The sequence below is a fragment of the Oncorhynchus kisutch genome, linkage group LG30 (genome assembly GCF_002021735.2).
Source record: "Oncorhynchus kisutch isolate 150728-3 linkage group LG30, Okis_V2, whole genome shotgun sequence".
Classification (NCBI taxonomy): Eukaryota; Metazoa; Chordata; class Actinopteri; order Salmoniformes; family Salmonidae; genus Oncorhynchus; species Oncorhynchus kisutch.
In genome coordinates, this window is record NC_034203.2 from 40,642,223 (window position 1) to 40,666,570 (window position 24,348).

The following is a 24,348-nucleotide window of genomic DNA, read 5'->3' on the forward strand; positions in this document are numbered from 1 at the left end:
TGCTCTAGGGCAACAGTGTCTAGATATAATTTGTATTTGTTGTCTTGGCTACTGGACCTATTTTGGAATACCATTGTGTTGGTCTTACTGAGATTTACTGTCAGGGCCCAGGTCTGACAGAATATGTGCAGAAGATCTAGGTGCTGCTGTAGGCCCTCCTTGGTTGGGGACAGAACCACCAGATCATCTGCAAACAGTAGATATTTGACATTAGATTCTAGTAGGGTGAGGCCGGGTGCTGCAGACTGTTGTAGTGCCCTCGCCAATTCATTCATCATTCATCATATGTTGAAGAGTGTGGGGCTCAAGCTACATCCCTGTCTCAACCCATGGCCCTGAGAAAATAAATCTATGTTTAATTGCCCATTTTAACTGCACATTTGTTATCTGTGTACATTGATTTAATAATGTTATATGCTTTCCCTCCCAACACTGCTTTCCATCAATTTTTATAGCAGACCCTCATGCCAAATTTTGAAATCAACAAAGCGCGATAAGACTTGTTTTGTTTGTCAATTGGGGTGTGTAGGATGAATACGTGCTTTGTCATACGGTATGTTGGTAAGAAGCAGATTTGTCATTTGCTCAGGAAGTTGTTTTTACTGAGTAAATGTTGGATTTTTCTGAGATTACGGCTGACGCCTATTCCACTGTAATTATTGCGGTCAAAATTGTCTCCACTTTTTTGTGGATTGGGGTGATCAAATCAGTCAATGTTGTTGAAGAGTTTAAGAATAGCCTATTTGAATTTGTGGTCTGTATATTTGATAATTTCATTGAGGATACCATCAACACCACAGGCCGTTTTAGGTTGGAGGGTTTGATCCTTTACTTCATCCAATGTATTTGGAGAATCCAGTGGGTTCTGGTCTTTAGTAACTGATTCTAAGTTTACTAAATGATCATGTATATCTTTTAGTTTTTGTTTCTTTGTTATATGTCCAAACGGTTGGAGAAGTGGTTTTATCCGTCCATCTCCATTTTGGATAGATAGCTCTTTGTGTTTTTTGTTTAGTGCGTTCCAATTTTCCCAGAAGGGATTTGATTCTATGCATTCCTAAATCACGTTGAGCTGATTTCTGTCATGCTGTTCTGTCTTTTTCTGTATTATCTGAGTGATTCACCAGAGTGAAAGCCATAGGCTCTGAGTGATTCACCAGAGTGAAAGCCATAGGCTCTGAGTGATTCACCAGAGTGAAGCCATAGGCTCTGAGTGATTCACCAGAGTGAAGCCATAGGCTCTGAGTGATTCACCAGAGTGAAGCCATAGGCTCTGAGTGATTCACCAGAGTGAAGCCATAGGCTCTGAGTGATTCACCAGAGTGAAGCCATAGGCTCTGAGTGATTCACCAGAGTGAAGCCATAGGCTCTGAGTGATTCACCAGAGTGAAAGCCATAGGCTCTGAGTGATTCACCAGAGTGAAAGCCATAGGCTCTGAGTGATTCACCAGAGTGAAGCCATAGGCTCTGAGTGATTCACCAGAGTGAAGCCATAGGCTCTGAGTGATTCACCAGAGTGAAGCCATAGGCTCTGAGTGATTCACCAGAGTGAAAGCCATAGGCTCTGAGTGATTCACCAGAGTGAAAGCCATAGGCTCTGAGTGATTCACCAGAGTGAAAGCCATAGGCTCTGAGTGATTCACCAGAGTGAAAGCCATAGGCTCTGAGTGATTCACCAGAGTGAAAGCCATAGGCTCTGAGTGATTCACCAGAGTGAAAGCCATAGGCTCTGAGTGATTCACCAGAGTGAAAGCCATAGGCTCTGAGTGATTCACCAGAGTGAAAGCCATAGGCTCTGAGTGATTCACCAGAGTGAAAGCCATAGGCTCTGAGTGATTCACCAGAGTGAAAGCCATAGGCTCTGAGTGATTCACCAGAGTGAAGCCATAGGCTCTGAGTGATTCACCAGAGTGAAAGCCATAGGCTCTGAGTGATTCACCAGAGTGAAGCCATAGGCTCTGAGTGATTCACCAGAGTGAAAGCCATAGGCTCTGAGTGATTCACCAGAGTGAAGCCATAGGCTCTGAGTGATTCACCAGAGTGAAGCCATAGGCTCTGAGTGATTCACCAGAGTGAAGCCATAGGCTCTGAGTGATTCACCAGAGTGAAGCCATAGGCTCTGAGTGATTCACCAGAGTGAAGCCATAGGCTCTGAGTGATTCACCAGAGTGAAGCCATAGGCTCAGATTTTCTGCTTCTCTATGGTTTTGTTTGGATAGGTTTCTCAACAGTTTTTCTTAGGTTTTTACATTCAACATCACACCATTTCTCATTGATGTTAGTTGTCTTAGGTTTTCTGCCTGAATTTAAATATGATATGTTAACTGATAGGTAAAATATATTGTTCAGGCTTCCTACTGCTAAGTTTACACCTTCACTATTGCAGGAAAACATTTTGTCCAGGAAGTTGTCTAGAAGGGAGTAGATTTGTTGTTGGCCAGGTTTGGTAGGTTTCTACAATACCCTCCGTCTATCCTTAACATTCCTTAATAGTATGCAGCTTGTTGGGCTTCGATGCTTCGTGGTTGATTATTGCTCTGTTCAAGTAGATTGTGATTTTGCTGTGATCTGATAGGGTTGTCAGTGGGCTGACTGTGAATGCTCTGACAGACCCTGGGTTGAGGTCAGGGATAAAGTAGTCTACAGTACTACTGCCAAGAGATGCTATAGGTGTACCTACCGTAGGAGTCCCCTCGAAGCCTACCGTTGACTATGTACTACATACCTAGCATGCGACAGAGCTCCTTCCTGTGTTAATGTTGTGGTGATGCAGCAGTAGTGAGATCCTCTCTCTCCCTCAGAGCAGAATCTCTCTGACCTACTCTTCTTCTTCTTCTTCTCTCCTCTGTTTCTCCACACCCCACTCTCTACCCCTTTTTTTGACCTTTCCTTCTCTTATCGCTCTTCTGTCACCCTGTTCATCCCTCCCCTCTTTTCCTCATCTTCTGCCCCCCCAGGACAGCAGCAGTTCTACAGAGTCAGCTGACCTGACAGGCATCAAAGAGCTGGATGACATCAGTCAGGAAATCGCCCAGCTGCAGAGGTGAGCCCCTCCTAGAACACTGAGCTCAGAACACTGAGCTCAGAACACTAAGCCTAGAACTTTAAGCCTAGAACTCTAAGCCTAGAACTCTAAGCCTAGGACTCTAAGCCTAGAACTCTAAGCCTAGAACTCTAAGCCTAGAACACTAAGCTTAGAACACTAACCCTAGAACTCTAAGCCTAGAACACTAAGCTTAGAACACTAAGCTTAGAACACTAAGCCTAGAACTCTAAGCCTAGAACACTAAGCCTAGAACTCTAACCATAGAACTCTAAGCCTAGAACTCTAAGCCTAGAACTCTAACCCTAACCCCTATTGCTCGACTGGAGGACATCTTTGTTTGTCATTTATTTTAACAGCCAGGGGGAGATCTTCTTCGTTGGATTAAATCTACTTTGATTGTCTGTTGTTCACAGAAATGTACTTTGTGTACAGAATCCTTGCCCAATGACTGAAGCACAGCCAAGGAGATGAGGATAGGAAGCTATGTTTTCCCTACTGATCCTCGTGCCTTGTGGATTTCCCTGATGTGTGTTCTGGAAACCGTGTCCTCTTCATACTGCCTCCTCAGCACTCTTATCTTTTACAGCACTCTTACCTTTTTACACTCAGGTAACCTGGTGACACAAAGGCCTTGTTGCCGTGTCTAGCATTGGCTAGGGCAGTGTTTCTCGATCCATACCTCGCAGATCCCCCAGACACTGCACAGTCAACTAATCTCCAAGCACTTGGGTGAGGTAATAACGTACAATTTGACATGATCTCCTTCTCACCTAGCTGTGTGTGTGTGTGTGGTTGCAGAGAGAAGTATACTCTGGAGCAGGACATCAGGGACAAAGAGGAAGCCATCAGACAGAAGAACAAGGAAATTCAGGTGAGACCCACAGGAAGTCAGGGACCCATTTTATGGATGAATCGTTCTTAATGGGCCTTATCCATGGGAATGGAACTCTCATCCTGAAGTGTCTCATGGACTACACATCTTGTTCAATCACAACTACTCAAAACGGATTGGAGGAAAATATATGACTCCACCCCCCCCCCCCCCCCTCCTCAAACCTAAACTTCCAATTATTTTTGGGATGGAGGTGAGAAGAGGGAGGATTCAAGGAAAGACAAATTTAGAAAGCGCCTATATCTCTATTGCTGAGGTCTGCGCTGGTCTCCTTCCCTTCCACCATTTCCTCAGGAGATGCAGGGGGACCAGGGGAGCGGTGGTCTGGTCTGATTACTGTATGTATTTTAACAGGAGATGCAGGGGGGCCAGGGGAGCGGTGGTCTGGTCTGATTACTGTATGTATTTTAACAGGAGATGCTAGAGGACCTGGACCAGGAGAGTGGTGGTCTGCAGGACCTGGAGGCCCAGAAGCAGGATGCCCAGCAGCAGCTGGAGGAGATGGACCAGCAGAGGAACAAGCTGGAGGGCATGCTGAAAGACGTCCATCTGAAGTGTCAGGATCAGTCCACCCTGGTCAGTCAGCAACACACCTATACGATCATGGTCTAGACAGGAAAAACTCTGTCCCCAGTTAGGGCTGTGATGGCCATAGAATTTTGGATGCTGGTTATTGGTCAACCAAATGATCGCGATCACCGTTATAACCGTTTCGACTAGCCAATAATTCATTTGTTGTACTTTTTATTTATTCTCCTCTCCTCCGCTCCTGACTGCATGTGCTGCTTCTGCAGGGAGCGGGGTGTTGCCTAGGCATCCAAAGACTCATTTGCTACATACAACACCTTGCTTGTTTCAGCAAGGAGCAACAAAGTTAAGGATGTTGTAGAGTCCATGTTACAGCAGAAACGGACTCAACTGTCCCATCTTTTTATTATTTTTATTTTACCTTTATTTTACTAGGCAAGTCAGTTAAGAACAAATTCTTATTTTCAATGATGGCATAGGAACAGTGGGTTAACTGCCTGTTCAGGGGCAAAATGACTGATTTGTACCTTGTCAGCTCAGTGGTTTGAACTTGCAACCTTCCGGTTACGAGTCCAACGCTCTTAACCACTAGGCTACCCTGCCACCCCAGTCAGCTGTTTATTTCATGGTGATCTTCATTGGTTACCCGGTTATATGGTATATGTGCCACCCCTAACCCCAGTTTATAGAGGCTCATCTGAATGTCCGAAACAAATTGTCCCCATTTACAGGCCGTCACTAGCGCTTATCACATCTTATTTACATAGGATTCCTCTTCTCCCTCCGTCCAGATCTCATCCTTACAGACCCAGATCCACAGTCAGGAGTCTGACCTGCAGAGTCAGGAGACTGAGCTGAGTCGTACCAAGTCTGACCTGAACAAACTGCAGTTCGAGGAGAAGCAGCTAGAGCAGAACCTACTGACCGGACGCATGCAGCTAGACTCGATCATCAAGTCACTCAAGGCCACCCAGGATGAGATCAACCAGGTACGTGGATAGAGAGATGCTATAGCTCATTATCATAGACAGATGTCGTATTAAATTAACATGGTGTCACGTTTGGAGTAGAATGTAACTTTTTAATGGCCATCCGGAAAATAGAAATGTTCCCTTTTTAATGCCTAAATTAAAATGTTCCCCATTTTGCTTCTATCTATCCGATGCTTTCAGATCTAGCGTGTGGTTCTTAAACTTTTTGTAGCTCCAGAACCAAATGCGAAATTGACCGTCCTCCCTTGACCCAAATCGTCTTACAAACGACCCCAATTTAGAAGAAATTGTGTGTGATTTCTAGACGTATTCTCATAACTCACTACCCACCTCTCACATGCCCAGGGCCCACTTTGGGTCCCTGCCCGTGGTTTAAGAAACCCTGGACTAGAGGGTACGGGCTAGGGGTTGTTTCTGGATGGGACTCTCACAGAAACAGACAGTGTTATTTTTGTAGACTGACAACCCATTGTCCCCGCAGGCTTTTCTTAATAATGTTTTAAATGTAGGGTTGTGGCGGCCATTACATTTTGGCAGCCGGTAATTGTTAAGCAAATAACTGTCGGTGTAACGGTAATTGACCATTAATTAACATCTCCTGTCTTCCACACATAGCCTACAAGCCACTGATGCAGACCTTTCAAACATGTATATTAAATAAATAAATAAAAAGTAGAAAAATCCATGATTTATTTTAGACATATCCAAAGAAACATGATATGGAGAAAATGTAGTCTATTTCAGAAGAACATGCTCTGAGTTGTCCCTTATCTGGCTGTGCCATATGGCCGTGGGCTACACTAGGTGCTTTTAGCAGATAGCAATAGTTGCTTAGAATTCCATGGCATTATTTTATAGAATGAAGAATACAATTGAACAAAGCTGAATAAAATAGAAAGGATATTTTCTTCAAATGATTTCCGAGGGAGTGAACACGTGTTGAGCAGTCAACAAAGAAACAGGAACTCCTATATGCTTAGTTGGGCTGTTTATGCCATGTTATGCCATGTTATGCCATGTTATGCCATGTTATGCCATGTTATGCCATGTTCGTTGTGATACCAACGTTGGGCTATATGTCTCGATTTGTATTACATTCTAATGCTGCGTAATGCGACTTAAATGATGACTTGAAAAAAGTTTCAGGAAAGGCATGATCTCTGCTTTGTTTAGTTTTTTGTGCAGGCTGTACACACTTCATCAGTCTCTCATTCACAATTTAACAAGCACTTGATAATGGCTCCAATTTCCCGTTGGCATCCCGCTTGTGTTGCCGTAAGGCCCCCTGAAAAAACCCATGCCTTTTGTGGCCAGTGGTCGTTGTGCTCTTGGGCTGAATATGAATAATTATTATTCCCTTCTCAAATCAAATCAAAGTTTATTTGTCACGTGCGCTGAATACAACAGGTGTAGGTAGACCTTACAGTGAAATGCTGAATACAACAGGTGTAGGTAGACCTTACAGTGAAATGCTGAATACAACAGGTGTAGGTAGACCTTACAGTGAAATGCTGAATACAACAGGTGTAGGTAGACCTTACAGTGAAATGCTGAATACAACAGGTGTAGGTAGACCTTACAGTGAAATGCTGAATACAACAGGTGTAGGTAGACCTTACAGTGAAATGCTGAATACAACAGGTGTAGGTAGACCTTACAGTGAAATGCTGACTTACAGGCTCTAACCAATAGTTCAGAAAAGGTATTAGGGGAACAATAGGTAAGTAAAGAAATAAAAACAACAGTAAAAAGACAGGCACCTGTTAGTCAGGCTGATTGAGGTAGTATGTAGATATGGTTAAAGTGACTATGCATATATGATGAACAGAGAGTAGCAGTAGCGTAAAAGAGGTGGTGGAGGGTGGTGGGACACAATGCAAATAGTCCAGGTACCCATTTGATTACCTGTTCAGGAGTCTTATGGCTTGGGAGTAAAAACTGTTGAGAAGCCTTTTTGTCCTAGACTTGGCACTCCGGTACCGCTTGACATGTGGTAGTAGAGAGAACAGTCTATGACTGGGGTGGCTGGGGTCTTTGACAATTATTTGGGCCTTCTTCTGACACCGCCTGGTGTAGAGGTCCTGGAAGGCAGGCAGCTTAGCCCCAGTGATGTACTGGGCCGTACGCACTTCCCTCTGTAATGCCTTGTGGTCGGAGGCCGAGCAATTGCCGTACCAGGCAGTGATGCAACCAGGATGCTCTCGATGGTGCAGCTGTCAAAATTTTTGAGGATCTCAGGTGCTCCGAACCACCTCTCACTCACATGGCTCTCTCAGACATCTCAATTCTTATTAGCCAATGTCCGTCACGTGATCCGGTCCTTTTCACAGGCATCTCCGCTCTGAAGTAGGCTACAAGTTAAGAAAGACACATCAGGGACGCAACTGCGCGCGTTCTTCTTATCGTATTCCGAGGCACATGTTGAACTGTCCACATTTACCTTTTGTCAGCCAACAAGATGAGTAGGCCTAACGACCAGCACAAAGCACCAGCCTATGTTCATCTACTATCCCCCATAGTACAAAAGTTGACATTTTCTATTGGTCAACTCGTCCTTCTGTGTGAGAAATAAATAATTCAAACATAGTCTGGGACATTTGTGGGATGCGATTAGATCTCAAATGAATACAACCACTAGCGTCAACAAAACACATTTCTATGCAATGAGGCTGACTCAACCGATCAGAACGTTCAGCTTGATATATGATCAACTATCAGGCTATTTATTCACATTATTTAAGGTGCGGCAGGTGGTCTAGTGGTTAAGAGCGTTGGGCCAGTAACTGAAAGGTCGCTGGTTCGAATCCCTGAGACAACTTAGGTGGAAATGTGCCGATGTGCTCTTGAGCAAAGCACTTGACCTTAATTGCTCCTGTAAGTCGCTCTGGAAACGAGCATCTGCTAAATGACTCAAATGTTCCAAAATGCAATCAATTAGCGTGAAAACGCCTTCCTCAAGTGACCGCAAATGCAATTTATGCATGTAAATGCTTCATTATAAAGGTGCTATTTTATGGTGTAAATGATACTCCTCTAATCTTGAAACTCACACACTGGTAATGTATACCAGTCTACACCGGTTGTAAAGCGGATTAATAATGGGCTTCATTTTAACAAGTTATTTGGACACTTTAGTTGTGATACAAACCTTATCAAAACATATAGGCCTATGGGCTAGCTTACATGAGGTATGCCACTATGATTTTAAATAGTTGCAAAAAAAATGTACAAAGGCATCCGCTATTCACAAATGATAATACGTCATTCACAAGTGATAATACGCCATTCACAAGTGATATTACGCCATTCACAAGTGATAATACGCCATTCACAAGTGATAATACGCCATTCACAAGTGATAATACGCCATTCACAAGTGATAATACGTCATTCACAAGTGATAATACGTCATTCACAAGTGATAATACGCCATTCACAAGTGATAATACGCCATTCACAAGTGATAGGGGACAGTATTAGACTATTCTTAATTTAATCTTGTTTAAATAATATATGTGTGAAATTTATTTTGATTTAGAATGGACCATTATCATGCGCTTGTCTCATAACAGGGGGATAATACATGTCATCTATGCACTTAAATAGCGAATGTAAGATGCCTTTCCAGTGGTTTATATTCATGTCAGCTAGGTAGGCTATACTTCTGTTGTAAAGTGAAGCAATGTGATTAATATTAGCAGAGATTATAAATAAATATAGTAGGCCTAGCCTATAGAAAAATGATGGGATCCTCCTATTTTTATTAGAGGCCATCACTCTGTTTTCTCCCATAATTGCGTAGCCAATAGAAATGTTGTGCAACATGAGCTCATGGGCTCTCATGAAGTGCTTGATTTAGATGTTCCGTTACATTTGTATTGATATCAGTGATGACAGGGACAATAGAGTGCTGAGTACCAGGCAGTTAGCAATAACTATCAGCAGCATCAAGCCTTGTTACCGTGACTAAACGGTCACATGGAGTTTAACTGCGGTCATGACTCGTGACTGGCGGTGTGGCGGTAATACGTTCACCGCAACAGCCCTACATACTTAATCTCTTTTACTAGAACTACCGGTGTTACTGGAGACTCACTGACATCCCTTTATCCCTTTAGGCTCGTAGTAAGCTTTCTCAGATCCAGGACAGTCAACAGGAGGTGACTAAGACTATAGAGCAATACAACAACGCTCTGAACGGAACCCACAGCCAGACTCATGCTGGCAGCATGACCAACCTGGCAGACATGAGCGAAGTAGGATTCTCAGAGAGGGAGAACGGAGAATTTGGCGCCAGGGTGAGTAGTGTTGTCATGATACCAGGGTTGTGTTCATTAGGCATCAAATGGAATAAAACTGATTTGAAATGGGGAGTGACTACCTGAATAAGAAATGCTTATTTTTGTTTTCCGTTGCAAAACATTTAGCTAAGTAGTGGCTTAATAAAGACGACCAAAGACTAGAAAGAGCTTGCCTATACTTTAATATACACTGGGAGTACAAAACATTAATAATCTAACTTGCTTTTTCCATGACATGGACTACAATCCTGTTTTGATGTCACTTGTTAAATCCACTTCAATCAGGGGAGGAGACAGGTTAAAGAAGGATTTTTAAGCAACTCAATATTGGGAAGGTGTTAATGTTTTCTATGCTCAGTGTATATTATATACCCAGCTATTCATGTGGAGCTCTCACTGTGTTTAGTGTGACCTCACTTCCTGTTGCTCACACCTGACAGACTTGATACCTTTTTATTCAATGTTCATTATGTTAGAGATTACAAGAAGAAGCGTCTACGTTCAGTTCCGCTTGGTAAAGTGTTGTTGTCCCAACGTTGGGCAATCCAGTTGATTTGAATGGAAGTGGAAAAGATTTTGAGGTTGAGCAATCTGAATATTTTGTCCCCCAGAATCAGGAGGACTCTTTCAAATCGAGGATAGCCATGTTCAGCAGCAACAAATCAACACCAGAACCCCTTCCAGCAGCAGACCCCTTCCAGACAGAGGACCCCTTCAAATCAGACCCCTTCAAAGGTAACTTTATAAATATATTATACCAAATGAATGTTTATACAAAATATTGTTGGAACAATTCTGGAATGATTGCAATTCCATGGCCCAGGACTGTATGTTCCAGAGGCTATGAGGTTCTATTCCTTTAGAGAAAAGTGTGTGGTCATAAGCACATGTGCTTGGCTAATGAAGTACACCTGAACAGAACAGAAAGGCCTCCATGTGCTTGGCTCATCAAATCAAATCAAATTTATTTATATAGCCCTTTGTACATCAGCTGATATCTCAAAGTGCTGTACAGAAACCCAGCCTAAAACCCCAAACAGCAAGCAATGCAGGTGTAGAAGCACGGTGGCTAGGAAATACTCCCTAGAAAGGCCAAAACCTAGGAAGAAACCTAGAGAGGAACCAGGCTATGTGGGGTGGCCAGTCCTCTTCTGGCTGTGCCGGGTGGAGATTATAACAGAACATGGCCAAGATGCTCAAATGTTCATAAATGACCAGCATGGTCCAATAATAATAAGGCAGAACAGTTGAAACTGGAGCAGCAGCACAGCCAGGTGGACTGGGGACAGCAAGGAGTCATCATGTCAGGTAGTCCTGAGGCATGGTCCCAGGTCCTCCTAGAGAGAGAAAGAGAGAATTAGAGAGAGCACACTTAAATTCACACAGGACACCGAATAGGACAGGAGAAGTACTCCAGATATAACAAACTGACCCTAGCCCCCAGACACATAAACTACTGCAGCATAAATACTGGAGGCTGAGACAGGAGGGGTCAGGAGACACTGTGGCCCCATCCGAGGACTGCCCCGCCCCGGACAGGGCCAAACAGGAAGGATATAACCCCACCCACTTTGCCAAAGCACAGCCCCCACACCACTAGAGGGATATCTTCAACCACCAACTTACCATCCTGAGACAAGGCTGAGTATAGCCCACAAAGATCTCCGCCACGGCACAACCCAAGGGGGTTAGAGGAAGAGAATCCCAGTGGAAAGAGGGGAACCGGCCAGGCAGAGACAGCAAGGGCGGTTCGTTGCTCCAGAGCCTTTCCGTTCACCTTCCCACTCCTGGGCCAGACTACACTCAATCATATGACCCACTGAAGAGATGAGTCTTCAGTAAAGACTTAAAGGTTGAGACCGAGTTTGCGTCTCTGACATGGGTAGGCAGACCGTTCCATAAAAATGGAGCTCTATAGAAGAAAGCCCTGCCTCCAGCTGTTTGCTTAGAAATTCTAGGGACAATTAGGAGGCCTGCATCTTGTGACCGTAGCGTACGTGTAGGTATCATGAAGTACACCTGAACAGAACAGAAAGGCCTCCATGTGCTTGGCTCATGAAGTACACCTGAACAGAACAGAAAGGCCTCCATGTGCTTGGCTAATGAAGTACACCTGAACAGAACAGAAAGGCCTCCATGTGCTTGGCTAATGAAATACACCTGATCAGAACAGAAAGGCCTCCATGTGCTTGGCTAATGAAGTACACCTGAACAGAACAGAAAGGCCTCCATGTGGTATATGCTCCATATTAACACCGTTAATGACAAATGTTTCCATCCACAAGGATCTTCGTCACATTTTGTCTCAATCCTCTCAGATCCATTTGAAGCCGATGATCCCTTCAAAGAGAGTGATCCATTCAAGGGTGCTTCCTCAGACTTCTTCAAGAAAACGACCGATGTGTTTGCCTCAGCAGATCCCTTCAGTAGAAAACCTACTCCCCCCATCAAGGTAATACATGTTATTATTTAGTATATTTTCTATGGTAATTTATTTAGAGAATGTCATATTTGAATACATTTATATTGAATTATAAGCTGGGTGGGTCGAGCCCTGAATGCTGATTGGCTGACAAACGTGGTATATCAGACCGTATACCACGGGTATGACAAAACGTATACCACGGGTATTTTTACTGTTCTGATTATGTTGGTAACCAGTTTATAATAGCAATAAGGCACCTCTGGGGTTTGCGGTATATGGACAATATACCACGGCTAAGGCCTGTATCCAGGCACTCCGCGTTGCGTCGTGACTAAGAACAGCCGTTAGCCATGGTATATTGGCCTTATTGCTTAAATTATATTGTTTGTAATTTTGTTCATATTTATTGAATATATTGGTATTGAAATTACATCCTGTATTTAGTTGAATGAAAGTATCTGTATGGAGTTGATCTTAGTGGTGTTTCTCATCCTGTCTCTGTCTCAGCCTGGTGGCAGTCTGTCGGGTAGCAGGAATCTCTTAACCTCCCACAGCCCCCGGCCCAGCCCCAGCCCCAAGCCTACAGGTACCTCACCTCTGCAACACACAACCTCTTTTACACACTCACACTCACTCTCACACTCACTCTCACACTCACTCTCACACTCACTCTCACACTCACTCTCACACTCACTCTCACACTCACTCTCACACTCATTCACTCACTCACTCACTCACTCACTAATTCACTCACTCACTAATTCACTCTCACTCACTCACTCACTCTCACTCACTCACTCTTGTATCTACATTTGAATGACTGTTTTTAGTCAGTGTAGTTACACTCCAGATACTTCAGCTGCAAGTGACATTTAGAGTAAAACAACAACAAAGACGAGAAAACGTTTTCTGACTTTTCAGCATCCGATCAGTTATGAAGATTAATGTTCTGTATCTTTCAAAAAGCAGCGGCTATGTCAGAGAACATTTACAACCAGGTCATTAAGTACTCTGAATTTCACAAGATTTAGAAGCAGAAAAGGATAATCAAACTCCTATCTGTATATCGTTAAGATACATCTATCTGTATATCGTTAAGATACATCTATCTGTATATCACTAAGATACATCTATCTGTATATCACTAAGATACATCTATCTGTATATCACTAAGATACATCTATCTGTATATCACTAAGATACATCTATCTGTATATCACTAAGATACATCTATCTGTATATCACTAAGATACATCTATCTGTATATCACTAAGAGAAAAGGAAAGTTGTGATAGACTTCTGAATAAAAGCCCTCATTCACTGCTGCCCAGGTGACGTGTTCCTGCACATTTAGACTTTATTTCTGGGCATTAGTTTGTGGAATACAACTTAAAACTCACTGAAACTTCATATTTTCCTGTGGCGGAGGTCTATATTTAGTAGGCTACCTCCGCATTTAACTGCTGGCCAACTAAAAATAACCTTGGAAAAACAGGAGTTGCAGTGGAGGCCAAACATAACAGAAACTGTGTGTCTGTGTGTGTTTTTGTCTGCGTGACTTGAAAACGAACACCAGAACACTCCTGCTTTAACCAGTTCAGCTCTTCAATCCCCCACCCCCCTCCTCCTCCTCCCCCTCTCCTCCTCCCCTCCTCTCCTCCTCCCCTCCTCCCCTCCTCTCCTCCTCCCCTCCTCTCCTCCTCTCCTCCTCTCCTCCTCCCCTCCTCTCCTCCTCCCCTCCTCTCCTCCTCCCCTCCTCTCCTCCTCCCCTCCTCTCCTCCTCCCCCTCTCCTCCTCTTCTCCTCCTCCTCCCTCTCCTCCTTCCTCCTCCCCCTCTCCTCCTTCCTCCACCCCCTCTCCTCCACCCCCCTCTCCTCCACCCCCCTCTCCTCTTCCCCCCCTCCCCCTCTCCTCTTCCCCCCCTCCCCCTCTCCTCTTCTCCCTCCCCCTCCCCCCTCTCCCCCTCCCCTCCTCTCCTCCTCCCCTCCTCTCCTCCTCCCCCTCTCCTCCTCCCCCTCTCCTCCTCTTCTCCTCCCTCTCCTCCTTCCTCCTCCCCCTCTCCTCCTTCCTCCACCCCCTCTCCTCCACCCCCCTCTCCTCCACCCCCCTCTCCTCTTCCCCCCCTCCCCCTCTCCTCTTCCCCCCCTCCCCCTCTCCTCTTCTCCCTCCCCCTCCCCCCTCTCCCCCTCCCCTCCTCTCCTCCTCCCCTCCTCTCATCTTCTCCTCTCCTCCTCCCCTCCTCTCATCTTCTCCTCTCCTCCTCCCCCCCTCTCCTCCCCTGTTCATTCCATTCATCCTCTGCTATTGAACTGCGAGCCTTTATGCCTCAGTCACTGAGAGAGGAGGAAGTTGTTTTAAGTTAGGGCTGACACTCCTACGCACCAGTGAAACGACACCCCTCCACAGGAATAAGGGACACACTGTGGGGGAAACTTAGAGCTATGCCACGAGAAGGAAAACACTGTGTAACACACGTCATACTGCCCCTTTATCGTCACACACATTCTCAAGTCACAACAGAGTCGTTTCATGCCATTTCAGACCCCATGACACCCACCATCTCAGAATATTCAGAAATTGTTTCTGTAGTCAGAATCAGGTACGATTGGCATTCCTAAAACATTATTTTGTTGTAATGTAATTTTATTTCTGACATTAAGCTAATTTATTGCACCTAAATTGGCTATTAAAATTTATAGGATTCGGATAATATTCAATAAATATAGAACCCAAGATCTGATTTGGACCAAACTTCTTCCTACCAATGAATCAGACATGAGAAATCTCCAAGAGATGGTCAAAAACCACCCACCGAACCCCCCACACCCCACGCCAATCCCACCCCAATCCCACCCCATCAACCAGTATACAGTATCAGTTCTCTATGTTTGACAAGTAGTATGAAGCTGATGCTTGGAGTATTGCTTCTTCATAATATGTGTTTTTTTTCCCACTGTTCAGAGAAATTAGTCATTTATGCTGCTTGCATTATTTACCATAAAGTAGTGTGAAAGTACCAGGTTTTGGCCGCTAGATGCTGCTGTTCCTGATATACCGGCAGACTCTTATCAATTTTGCTGGTCTCTTGTGTTTATTAAATAGATCACAACAATTTTGGGTAGAAAACGAATAGATTTGGCTCATGATGAAAATAAATTGTGTGGTCATCCTCACAATTCAAGCCACTCCTTCATGAAGCAATTCAGTTTGACCTTATTTTACGCTTAATCAGTGTCCAGGAAATGACCTCCTTTGTGTGTGGTTTATTCCCTTCCAGAAAGGTCTGGATTAGCTACTGTTGTGGTCTTCAATGGTAAAAGTCTCAAACACACACTGTTTAGTGTTTTTCAATTGTTATGGTATTGGGTTGGGTTTAATTGTAAATGTCACTCATCTTAATGAGTGACATTTATTGAGGTTCTTATTGAGGTTTTTCCTGAGAATTTTATTGAAAAACTTAAGACCGTCATGCAATTTATTATTTTATTAGGGTTGTCACTAGGTTCACATGGAATACATTACATAGTATAGAGAAGCAATACTCCAAGCCACAGCTTCATACTATTCATAGAGAACTGATACTGGTTGTTGGGTTGGGATTTGCATAGAATGTAGGATAGGATTCCTCATGTCTTCCTCATTGGTAGGACAAAGTTTGGTCCATCTCGGATGTTGGGTACTATATTGTTAGATTATTATCTGAATCCTGTCAATTTAAAATAGCCAATTTGGGTGCAGTTAATTAACTTAATTTCTCAGAGATCAAATTACAGTGCATTCGGAAGGCATTCAGACCCCTTGACTTTTTTACAGCCTTATTCTAAAATGGATTAAATAAAACATTCTCCTCATTAATATACACACAATGCCCCATGATGACAAAGCAAAAACAGATTTGTATAAATCTGTGCAAATTTATACAAATTTTAAAACAGAAATACCTTATTTACATAAGTATTCAGATCCTTTGCTATGAGAACCGAAATTGATCTCAGGCGCATCCTGTTTCCATTGATCGTCCTTGAATATCCTACAACTTGATTGGAGTCCTCCTATGGTAAATTCAATTGATTAGACATGATTTGGAAAGGCACACACCTGTCTATATAAGGTCCCACAATTGACAGTGCATGTCAGAACAAAAACCAAGCCATGAGGTCGAAGGAATTTTCCATAGAGCTCCGAGACAGGATTCTGTCGAGGCACAGATATGGGGAAGGGTACCAACAAATTTCTGCTGCATTGAAGGTCCCCAAGAACACATTGATGAAAGCCAATCTTAGAGCTTGCTGCCCGGCCAAACTGAGCAATCAGAGGAGAAGGGCCTCGGTCTTGGTCAGGGAGATGACCACTCCTCAGTAAAAGGCACATGACAGCTGGCTTGGAGTTTATTATTTAAACATATTTTAGGTGGTAGATCAGCTTTAATATTGCAGATTGTAGCTTCCATCAACGAAATTGTCTGCATCACTTCCAATCCCCCATATATATATTTTTTGTGTGTGTTATCTATATATATATAAATACATATAACACTACTGTTCAAAAGTTTGGGGCCACTTAGAAATGTCCTTGTTTTTGCATTTTTTTTTTTTGTCCGTTTTAAAATAACATCAATTTGATCAGAAATACAGTGTAGACATTTAACCTCTCTGGGATATGTGGGACGCTAATGTCCCACCTGGCCAAAAGCCAGGGAGAATGCAGAGCGCCAAATTCAAACGAATTACTATAAAAATCAAACTTCCATTAAATCACACATGCAAGATAGCAAATTTAAAGCTACACTTGTTGTGAATCCAGCCAACATGTCAGATTTCAAAAAGGCTTTTTGGCAAAAGCAAACGATGCTATTATCTGAGGATAGCACCTCCGTAATCAAAGAGAGAAACCATATTTCAACCCTGCAGGCGCGACACAAAACGCAGAAATAAAAATACAATTCATGCCTTACTTTTGACAAGCTTCTTTTGTTGGCACTCCAATATGACACAAATGTTTTTTTTGTTCCATTAATTGCTTCGATATATATCCAAAATGTCGCATTTGATCCAGAAAAACACCGGTTCCAACTTGCGCAACGTGACTAAAAAATATCTCTCAAGTTACATTTCAAACTACTTTTGTAAATATACAACTTTAGGTATTTTTTTACGTAAATAATCACTAAGATTGAAGACGGGATGATCTGTGTTCAATACAGGAGGAAAACAAACTGTAGCTAGCTTTCTGGTCACACGCCTCTATCTAACAGTACACTTCAAGTGACCCTCGTTCAAGATGGCCGTACTTCTTCATTACACAACGGAATAAGGGCAGGGTAGGGTAGCCGGGTAGCCTCGTGGTTAGAGCGTTGGACTAATAACCGAAAAGTTGCAAGTTCAAATCCCCGAGCTGTCAAGGTACAAATCTGTCGTTCTGCCCCTGAACAGGCTGTTCTTAGGCCGTCATTGAAAATAAGAATTTGTTCTTAACTGACTTGCATAGTTAAATAAAAGTAAAATAAATTAACCACTTCCGGCGCCAACAGCGATGGCCGCCTCGCTTTGCGTTCCTAGGGAACTATGCAGTTTTTTTTTTTTTTTTACGTGTTATTTCTTACATTAGTACCCCAGGTCATCTTAGGTTTCATTACATACAGTCGAGAAGAACTACTGAATATAAGATCAGCGTCAACTCACCATCAGTACAACCAAGAATATGTTTTTCGCGACGCGGATCCTGTGTTCTGCCTTACAAACAGTACAACGGAGCGGATCCTATGCAGCGACCCAAAAAAATGACTCCGAAAGAGAGGGAAACGAGGCGGTCTTCTGGTCAGACTCCGGAGACGGGCACACCGTGCACCACTCCCTAGCATTCTTCTTGCCAATGTCCAGTCTCTTGACAACAAGGTTGATGAAATCCGAGCAAGGGTAGCATTCCAGAGGGACATCAGAGACTGTAACGTTCTTTGCTTCACGGAAACGTGGCTCACCGGAGAGACGCTATCCGAAGTGGTTCAGCCAACGGGTTTCTCCACGCATCGCGCCGACAGAAACAAACATCTTTCTGGTAAGAAGAGGGGCGGGGGCGTATGCCTTATGGCCAACGTGACATGGTGTGATGAAAGAAACATACAGGAACTCAAATCCTTCTGTTCACCTGATTTAGAATTCCTCACAATCAAATGTAGACCGCATTATCTACCAAGAGAATTCTCTTCGATTATAATCACAGCCGTATATATCCCCCCCCCCAAGCAGACACATCGATGGCTCTGAACGAACTTTATTTAACTCTCTGCAAACTGGAAACAATTTATCCGGAGGCTGCATTCATTGTAGCTGGGGACTTTAACAAGGCTAATCTGAAAACAAGACTCCCTAAATTTTACCAGCATATCGATTGCACAACCAGGGGTGGAAAGACCTTGGATCATTGTTACTCTAACTTCCGCGACGCATATAAGGCCCTGCCCCGCCCCCCTTTCGGAAAAGCTGACCACGACTCCATTTTGTTGATCCCTGCCTACAGACAGAAACTAAAACAAGAGGCTCCCACACTGAGGTCTGTCCAACGCTGGTCCGACCAAGCTGACTCCACACTCCAAGACTGCTTCCATCACGTGGACTGGGAGATGTTTCGTATTGCGTCAGATAACAACATTGACGAATACGCTGATTCGGTGTGCGAGTTCATTAGAACGTGCGTTGAAGATGTCGTTCCCATAGCAACGATTAAAACATTCCCTAACCAGAAACCGTGGATTGATGGCAGCATTCGTGTGAAACCGAAAGCGCGAACCACTGCTTTTAATCAGGGCAAGGTGTCTGGTAACATGACCGAATACAAACAGTGCAGCTATTCCCTCCGCAAGGCTATCAAACAAGCTAAGAGCCAGTACAGAGACAAAGTAGAATCTCAATTCAACGGCTCAGACACAAGAGGCATGTGACGACCCTCCCACTCTGTCTGCCGTATTCTCTCTCTGTTATTTCCTTATTAGGATGCTGGTGGGCGGAGTTGGGAGGGTCGTCAGCTACATGGGAAACACCTGGGCCCGGTGTCTCCCAGGATAAATACACCACTTCCCCATTCATGGAGGAGACTCTCTCCATGCAGACACCTTTGTAGATTGTGTTGTGGTTCTTGGTGGCCTGTTTGGTTGTTTGCTTTGGCACCTTTCAACACCCTGCATTATCACATTCATGCATGCAAAACACTCACTTACACTACTGATTACTGATTACACACACCATTGTATATTTTCCTTAGTTGCTTTAGTTAATAAATATATATTTTGTTACTCCTTATCTCCACGTTGTCTCCCTTTGTTACGGGCGTTGAGCCGGTTCGTGACAAGTGGGGGCTCATCCGGGATCTTTGAACTATTGGTTTGGGAGACCGTTGAGGTGCGTGTTTGGTTTGCATATTGAGTTTGATAGGCCCAGTATTGGTTGTCTTTGTTGTTTGGTTTGTGTGCTGCGTTGGAGAGAGAATGGTTAGTTTCCAGGCCCTGCCTAGCCTGAAATTTTGTTCTACTTTCTGTTGGGAAGTCAGTCTGAGGTGGTGAGTAAATCGGCTGTGTACCTCGGTAGGAGATTTGTGTAGGGTAGTGCAACTTGCTACCCGGAGCTATAGCCTTTTTCCCCTGATAGGTTTAGCGACGTGTTTCATTTTTGGGAATATGTTGGGCATGGTTAATGTTTGTTATTTTTGTGTGGTGTCTGTGGACTGAGCAGTTGTCTCGGGGGCACATCCGTGGCTTGGTGGAATTTGCCAGCATGCTGGGGAGTTTTTCCTTGCCAGCGGGCTACAGTGCGTAAATTCCCACCGCAAATCTGCACGAAGACTAGGGTTGAGTTATTGTAGGTTTTGGGGAAGCTCCATATCTCATCTCTCTTCTGTGGTGCTCAGGGTGATTGTCAATTCTCTGGTTGTGGTCTGGTGTGCTCAGCAGAAGGGAAGAGCGAGATTTTTTTTTTTTTGTGATTATGGCGTCTTATGTAGATAAGTTCATTTGCTCTCCATCAGAGGAATTGTTAGATTTAGGTACTAAAGAACAGCTGTTGAAGGTCGCGGAACACTACAAGGTTGAGATTAGTGATAAACGTCTAAAGAATTCTATTAGGTTGATATTGAAGGCCAATCTGATGGAGAGTGGTATTCTTGAAGTTACCACTGGTCCAGCCTCTGCTGAGGATTTGTCATCTCCCCATAACGTTACAATGGCCATTCCATCGGTTAGCCCTAGTAGCCTTCTTTTTGAACAGCAGAAAGAACTGCTTTTGTTACAGCTGGAGCATGATCGTGAGAAGAGAGAGCATGATCGGCAGCATGATCGTGAGAAGAGAGAGCATGATCGGCAGCATGATCGTGAGAAGCTAGAGCATGATCGTGTAAAATATGAAAAGGAATTGGCATTTAAACAAGATATGGAGCGTGCTAAAATCAAGTTGCAACAAGAACGTATAGAGCTGGTTAGGGAAGGAAAGATCTCAGGGGAGAGTTTGTTTTGGGAAGGTGACCCAGATTTACCTAGGGGTAGTTCTGCTTTTGCTCGTGCCCCAGAGACATTTGATATTGTTGGGAACTTACGGTTATTGCCTCAGTTTAATGAAAAGGACCCCGAGACATTCTTTTCGTTGTTTGAGCGGGTTGCTGACGCTAGGAGTTGGCCTGATTCTGACCGCACTTTAATGTTGCAGTGTGTGGTGACTGGTAAAGCACAGGAAGCATATTCAGCTCTTAGTGCACTAGACAGCTTACCGCCAACGATTTAGAACTTTAAAAAGGGATGATAAGCAGACTCATGTTGAGTTTGCGCGACAGTTATCTTTACAGTTTAATCGCTGGTGTTCCGCATCTGCAGTTGTGACTTTCCAAGGGCTGTGTGATCTGATTATGTTAGAGCAATTTAAGGACACAATTCCTGATCGTATTGCCACGTATATTAACGAACAGAAAGTAAAGAATGTTGCTGAAGCTGCGGTTTTGGCGGACGAGTATGTGTTGACTCACAAAAGTGCCTTTGCAGAGCCCCGTATTCGGAAAGAGTGGGGGCGTTCGGATAGATTTGGGCTTCGCTCACCGAGACACTTTGGTTCACGGGCAGAGTTCTATTCAACTAGGGTTGAGCCTGACTCCCATGGTAAAGCTGACTTTGGGCAGGAGTGTCACTACTGTCAAGGTTCAGGTCATTGGAAAAACGAATGTCCACTTCTCAGGTCAAAGGGTGCTTATGCTAAATCTAAGCCTACCGCGTTAGCTGCACCTGTTCCACATCAGTTCACTCATGACTCATTTTCTCAAGCCCAGGAGAATGTGAAAGTCCATATTGATCCAGACTATTTACCTTTCATTACGGAAGGTTTTGTGTCTATGTTAGGAAGTAAAGACCTAGTGCCAGTGAAGATCCTGAGAGACACAGGTGCCTCTGAATCATTTGTGTTGGAGTCTGTGTTACCCTTTTCTGCTGAGACTGATTCGGGGAATAGTGTTCTAATTAGGGGAATAGGTTTGAACACTCTGTCAGTTCCATTGCATAAACTGATGTTGGATTGTGGGCTGGTGAAGGGTGAAGTTGTTGTGGGGGTGCGTCCTTCGTTGCCTATTGAGGGTATCGACGTTATCCTTGGGAATAACTTGGCTGGTGAGCGTGTATGGCCAGTCGTGTTTCCATCTCTCGTGGTTTCCACTAAGCCGTCATTTGTTGGGATTCCTGATGAGAATGTACAGAGTTTCCCAGAGGTGTTCTCTGCGTGTGCAGTGACACGTTCTATGAGCCGTGGCGAACTGGTTACTGCGCCGAATAATGATAATAATACAAAGTATGTCACTGTTTTCCCTGTTATACCGTTATCTGTAACCCGGTCAGATCTAATCAATGCGCAACGGGATGACCCCACGTTGGAAGAGTTGCGTGATCAAATTGTGCCTGTAGAACAGTTGGGAGATGTCGCCCATGGCTATTTTCTCCAAGAGGATGTCCTGATGAGAAAGTGGGTGTCTCATGATAGTTGTTTTCTGGGGGAGGCAATTAGTCAGGTTGTTGTACCAGTTAAGCTTCGTGAGTTGGTGTTGGAAACTTCTCACAGCGATGTTGCTGGACATATGGGGGTGAGGAAAACCTACAATCGCATATTAAGACATTTCTTTTGGCCTCACTTACACTACTGATTACTGATTACACACACCATTGTATATTTTCCTTAGTTGCTTTAGTTAATAAATATATATTTTGTTACTCCTTATCTCCACGTTGTCTCCCTTTGTTACGGGCTTTGAGCCGGTTCGTGACACAGGGTCTACAGTCAATCACGGACTACAGGAAGAAATCCAGCCCAGTCACGGACCAGGATGTCTTGCTCCCAGGCAGACTAAATAACTTTTTTGCCCGCTTTGAGGACAATACTGTGCCACTGACACGGCCTGCAACGAAAACATGCGGTCTCTCCTTCACTGCAGCCGAGGTGAGTAAGACATTTAAACGTGTTAACCCTCGCAAGGCTGCAGGCCCAGACGGCATCCCCAGCCGCGCCCTCAGAGCATGCGCAGACCAGCTGGCCGGTGTGTTTACGGACATATTCAATCAATCCCTATACCAGTCTGCTGTTCCCACATGCTTCAAGAGGGCCACCATTGTTCCTGTTCCCAAGAAAGCTAAGGTAACTGAGCTAAACGACTACCGCCCCGTAGCACTCACATCCGTCATCATGAAGTGCTTTGAGAGACTAGTCAAGGACCATATCACCTCCACCCTACCTGACACCCTAGACCCACTCCAATTTGCTTACCGCCCAAATAGGTCCACAGACGATGCAATCTCAACCACACTGCACACTGCCCTAACCCATCTGGACAAGAGGAATACCTATGTGAGAATGCTGTTCATCGACTACAGCTCGGCATTCAACACCATAGTAACCTCCAAACTCGTCATCAAGCTCGAGACCCTGGGTCTCGACCCCGCCCTGTGCAACTGGGTACTGGACTTCCTGACGGGCCGCCCCCAGGTGGTGAGGGTAGGCAACAACATCTCCTCCCCGCTGATCCTCAACACTGGGGCCCCACAAGGGTGCGTTCTGAGCCCTCTCCTGTACTCCCTGTTTACCCACGACTGCGTGGCCACGCACGCCTCCAACTCAATCATCAAGTTTGCGGACGACACAACAGTGGTAGGCTTGATTATCAACAACGACGAGACGGCCTACAGGGAGGAGGTGAGGGCCCTCGGAGTGTGGTGTCAGGAAAATAACCTCACACTCAACATCAACAAAACTAAGGAGATGATTGTGGACTTCAGGAAACAGCAGAGGGAACACCCCCCTATCCACATCGGTGGAACAGTAGTGGAGAGGGTAGCAAGTTTTAAGTTCCTTGGCATACACATCACAGACAAACTGAATTGGTCCACTCACACAGACAGCATCGTGAAGAAGGCGCAGCAGCGCCTCTTCAACCTCAGGAGGCTGAAGAAATTCGGCTTGTCACCAAAAGCACTCACAAACTTCTACAGATGCACATTCGAGAGCATCCTGGCGGGCTGTATCACCGCCTGGTATGGCAACTGCACCGCCCTCAACCGTAAGGCTCTCCAGAGGGTAGTGAGGTCTGCACAACGCATCACCGGGGGCAAACTACCTGCCCTCCAGGATACCTACACCACCCGATGCTACAGGAAGGACATCAACCACCCGAGCCACTTTAAACATCGCTACCTTATATAATGTTACTTACCCTACATTATTCATCTCACATGTATCACTAGCCACTTTAACTACGCCACTTTGTTTACATACTCATCTCATATGCTATACTGTACTCGATATCATCTACTGTATCTTGCCTATGCTGCTCTGTACCATCACTCATTCATATATCCTTATGTACATATTCCTTATCCCCTTACACTGTGTATAAGACAGTAGTTTTTTTGGAATTGTTAGTTAGATTACTTGTTCGTTATTACTGCATTGTCGGAACTAGAAGCACAAGCATTTCGCTACACTCGCATTAACATCTGCTAACCATGTGTATGTGACAAATAAAATTTGATTTGATTTGAATTTCTAAAGACTGTTGACATCCAGTGGAAGCGATAGGAACTGCAAGAAGGTCCCCTAGAAATCTGGATTCCCAATGAAAATCCATTGCAAAGAGAGTGACCTCAAAAAAACACA

General features: G+C 44.3%; 1 protein-coding gene across 4 annotated transcripts in view; it reads left to right on the top strand.

Annotated features, from left to right (window-relative positions):
* LOC109874571 (epidermal growth factor receptor substrate 15-like 1) overlaps positions 1–24,348 on the top strand; it is a 72,967-nt gene that overhangs the window by 25,538 nt on the left and 23,081 nt on the right. For all 4 annotated transcript variants that reach the window (XM_031810310.1, XM_031810312.1, XM_031810309.1 and 1 more), the window contains 8 exons: positions 2,958–3,043; positions 3,845–3,917; positions 4,353–4,514; positions 5,258–5,455; positions 9,577–9,756; positions 10,371–10,494; positions 12,078–12,211; positions 12,692–12,770. In XM_031810310.1, coding sequence (XP_031666170.1) covers positions 2,958–3,043; positions 3,845–3,917; positions 4,353–4,514; positions 5,258–5,455; positions 9,577–9,756; positions 10,371–10,494; positions 12,078–12,211; positions 12,692–12,770 — 1,036 coding nt within the window. The remainder of the gene's footprint in view (positions 1–2,957; positions 3,044–3,844; positions 3,918–4,352; positions 4,515–5,257; positions 5,456–9,576; positions 9,757–10,370; positions 10,495–12,077; positions 12,212–12,691; positions 12,771–24,348) is intronic.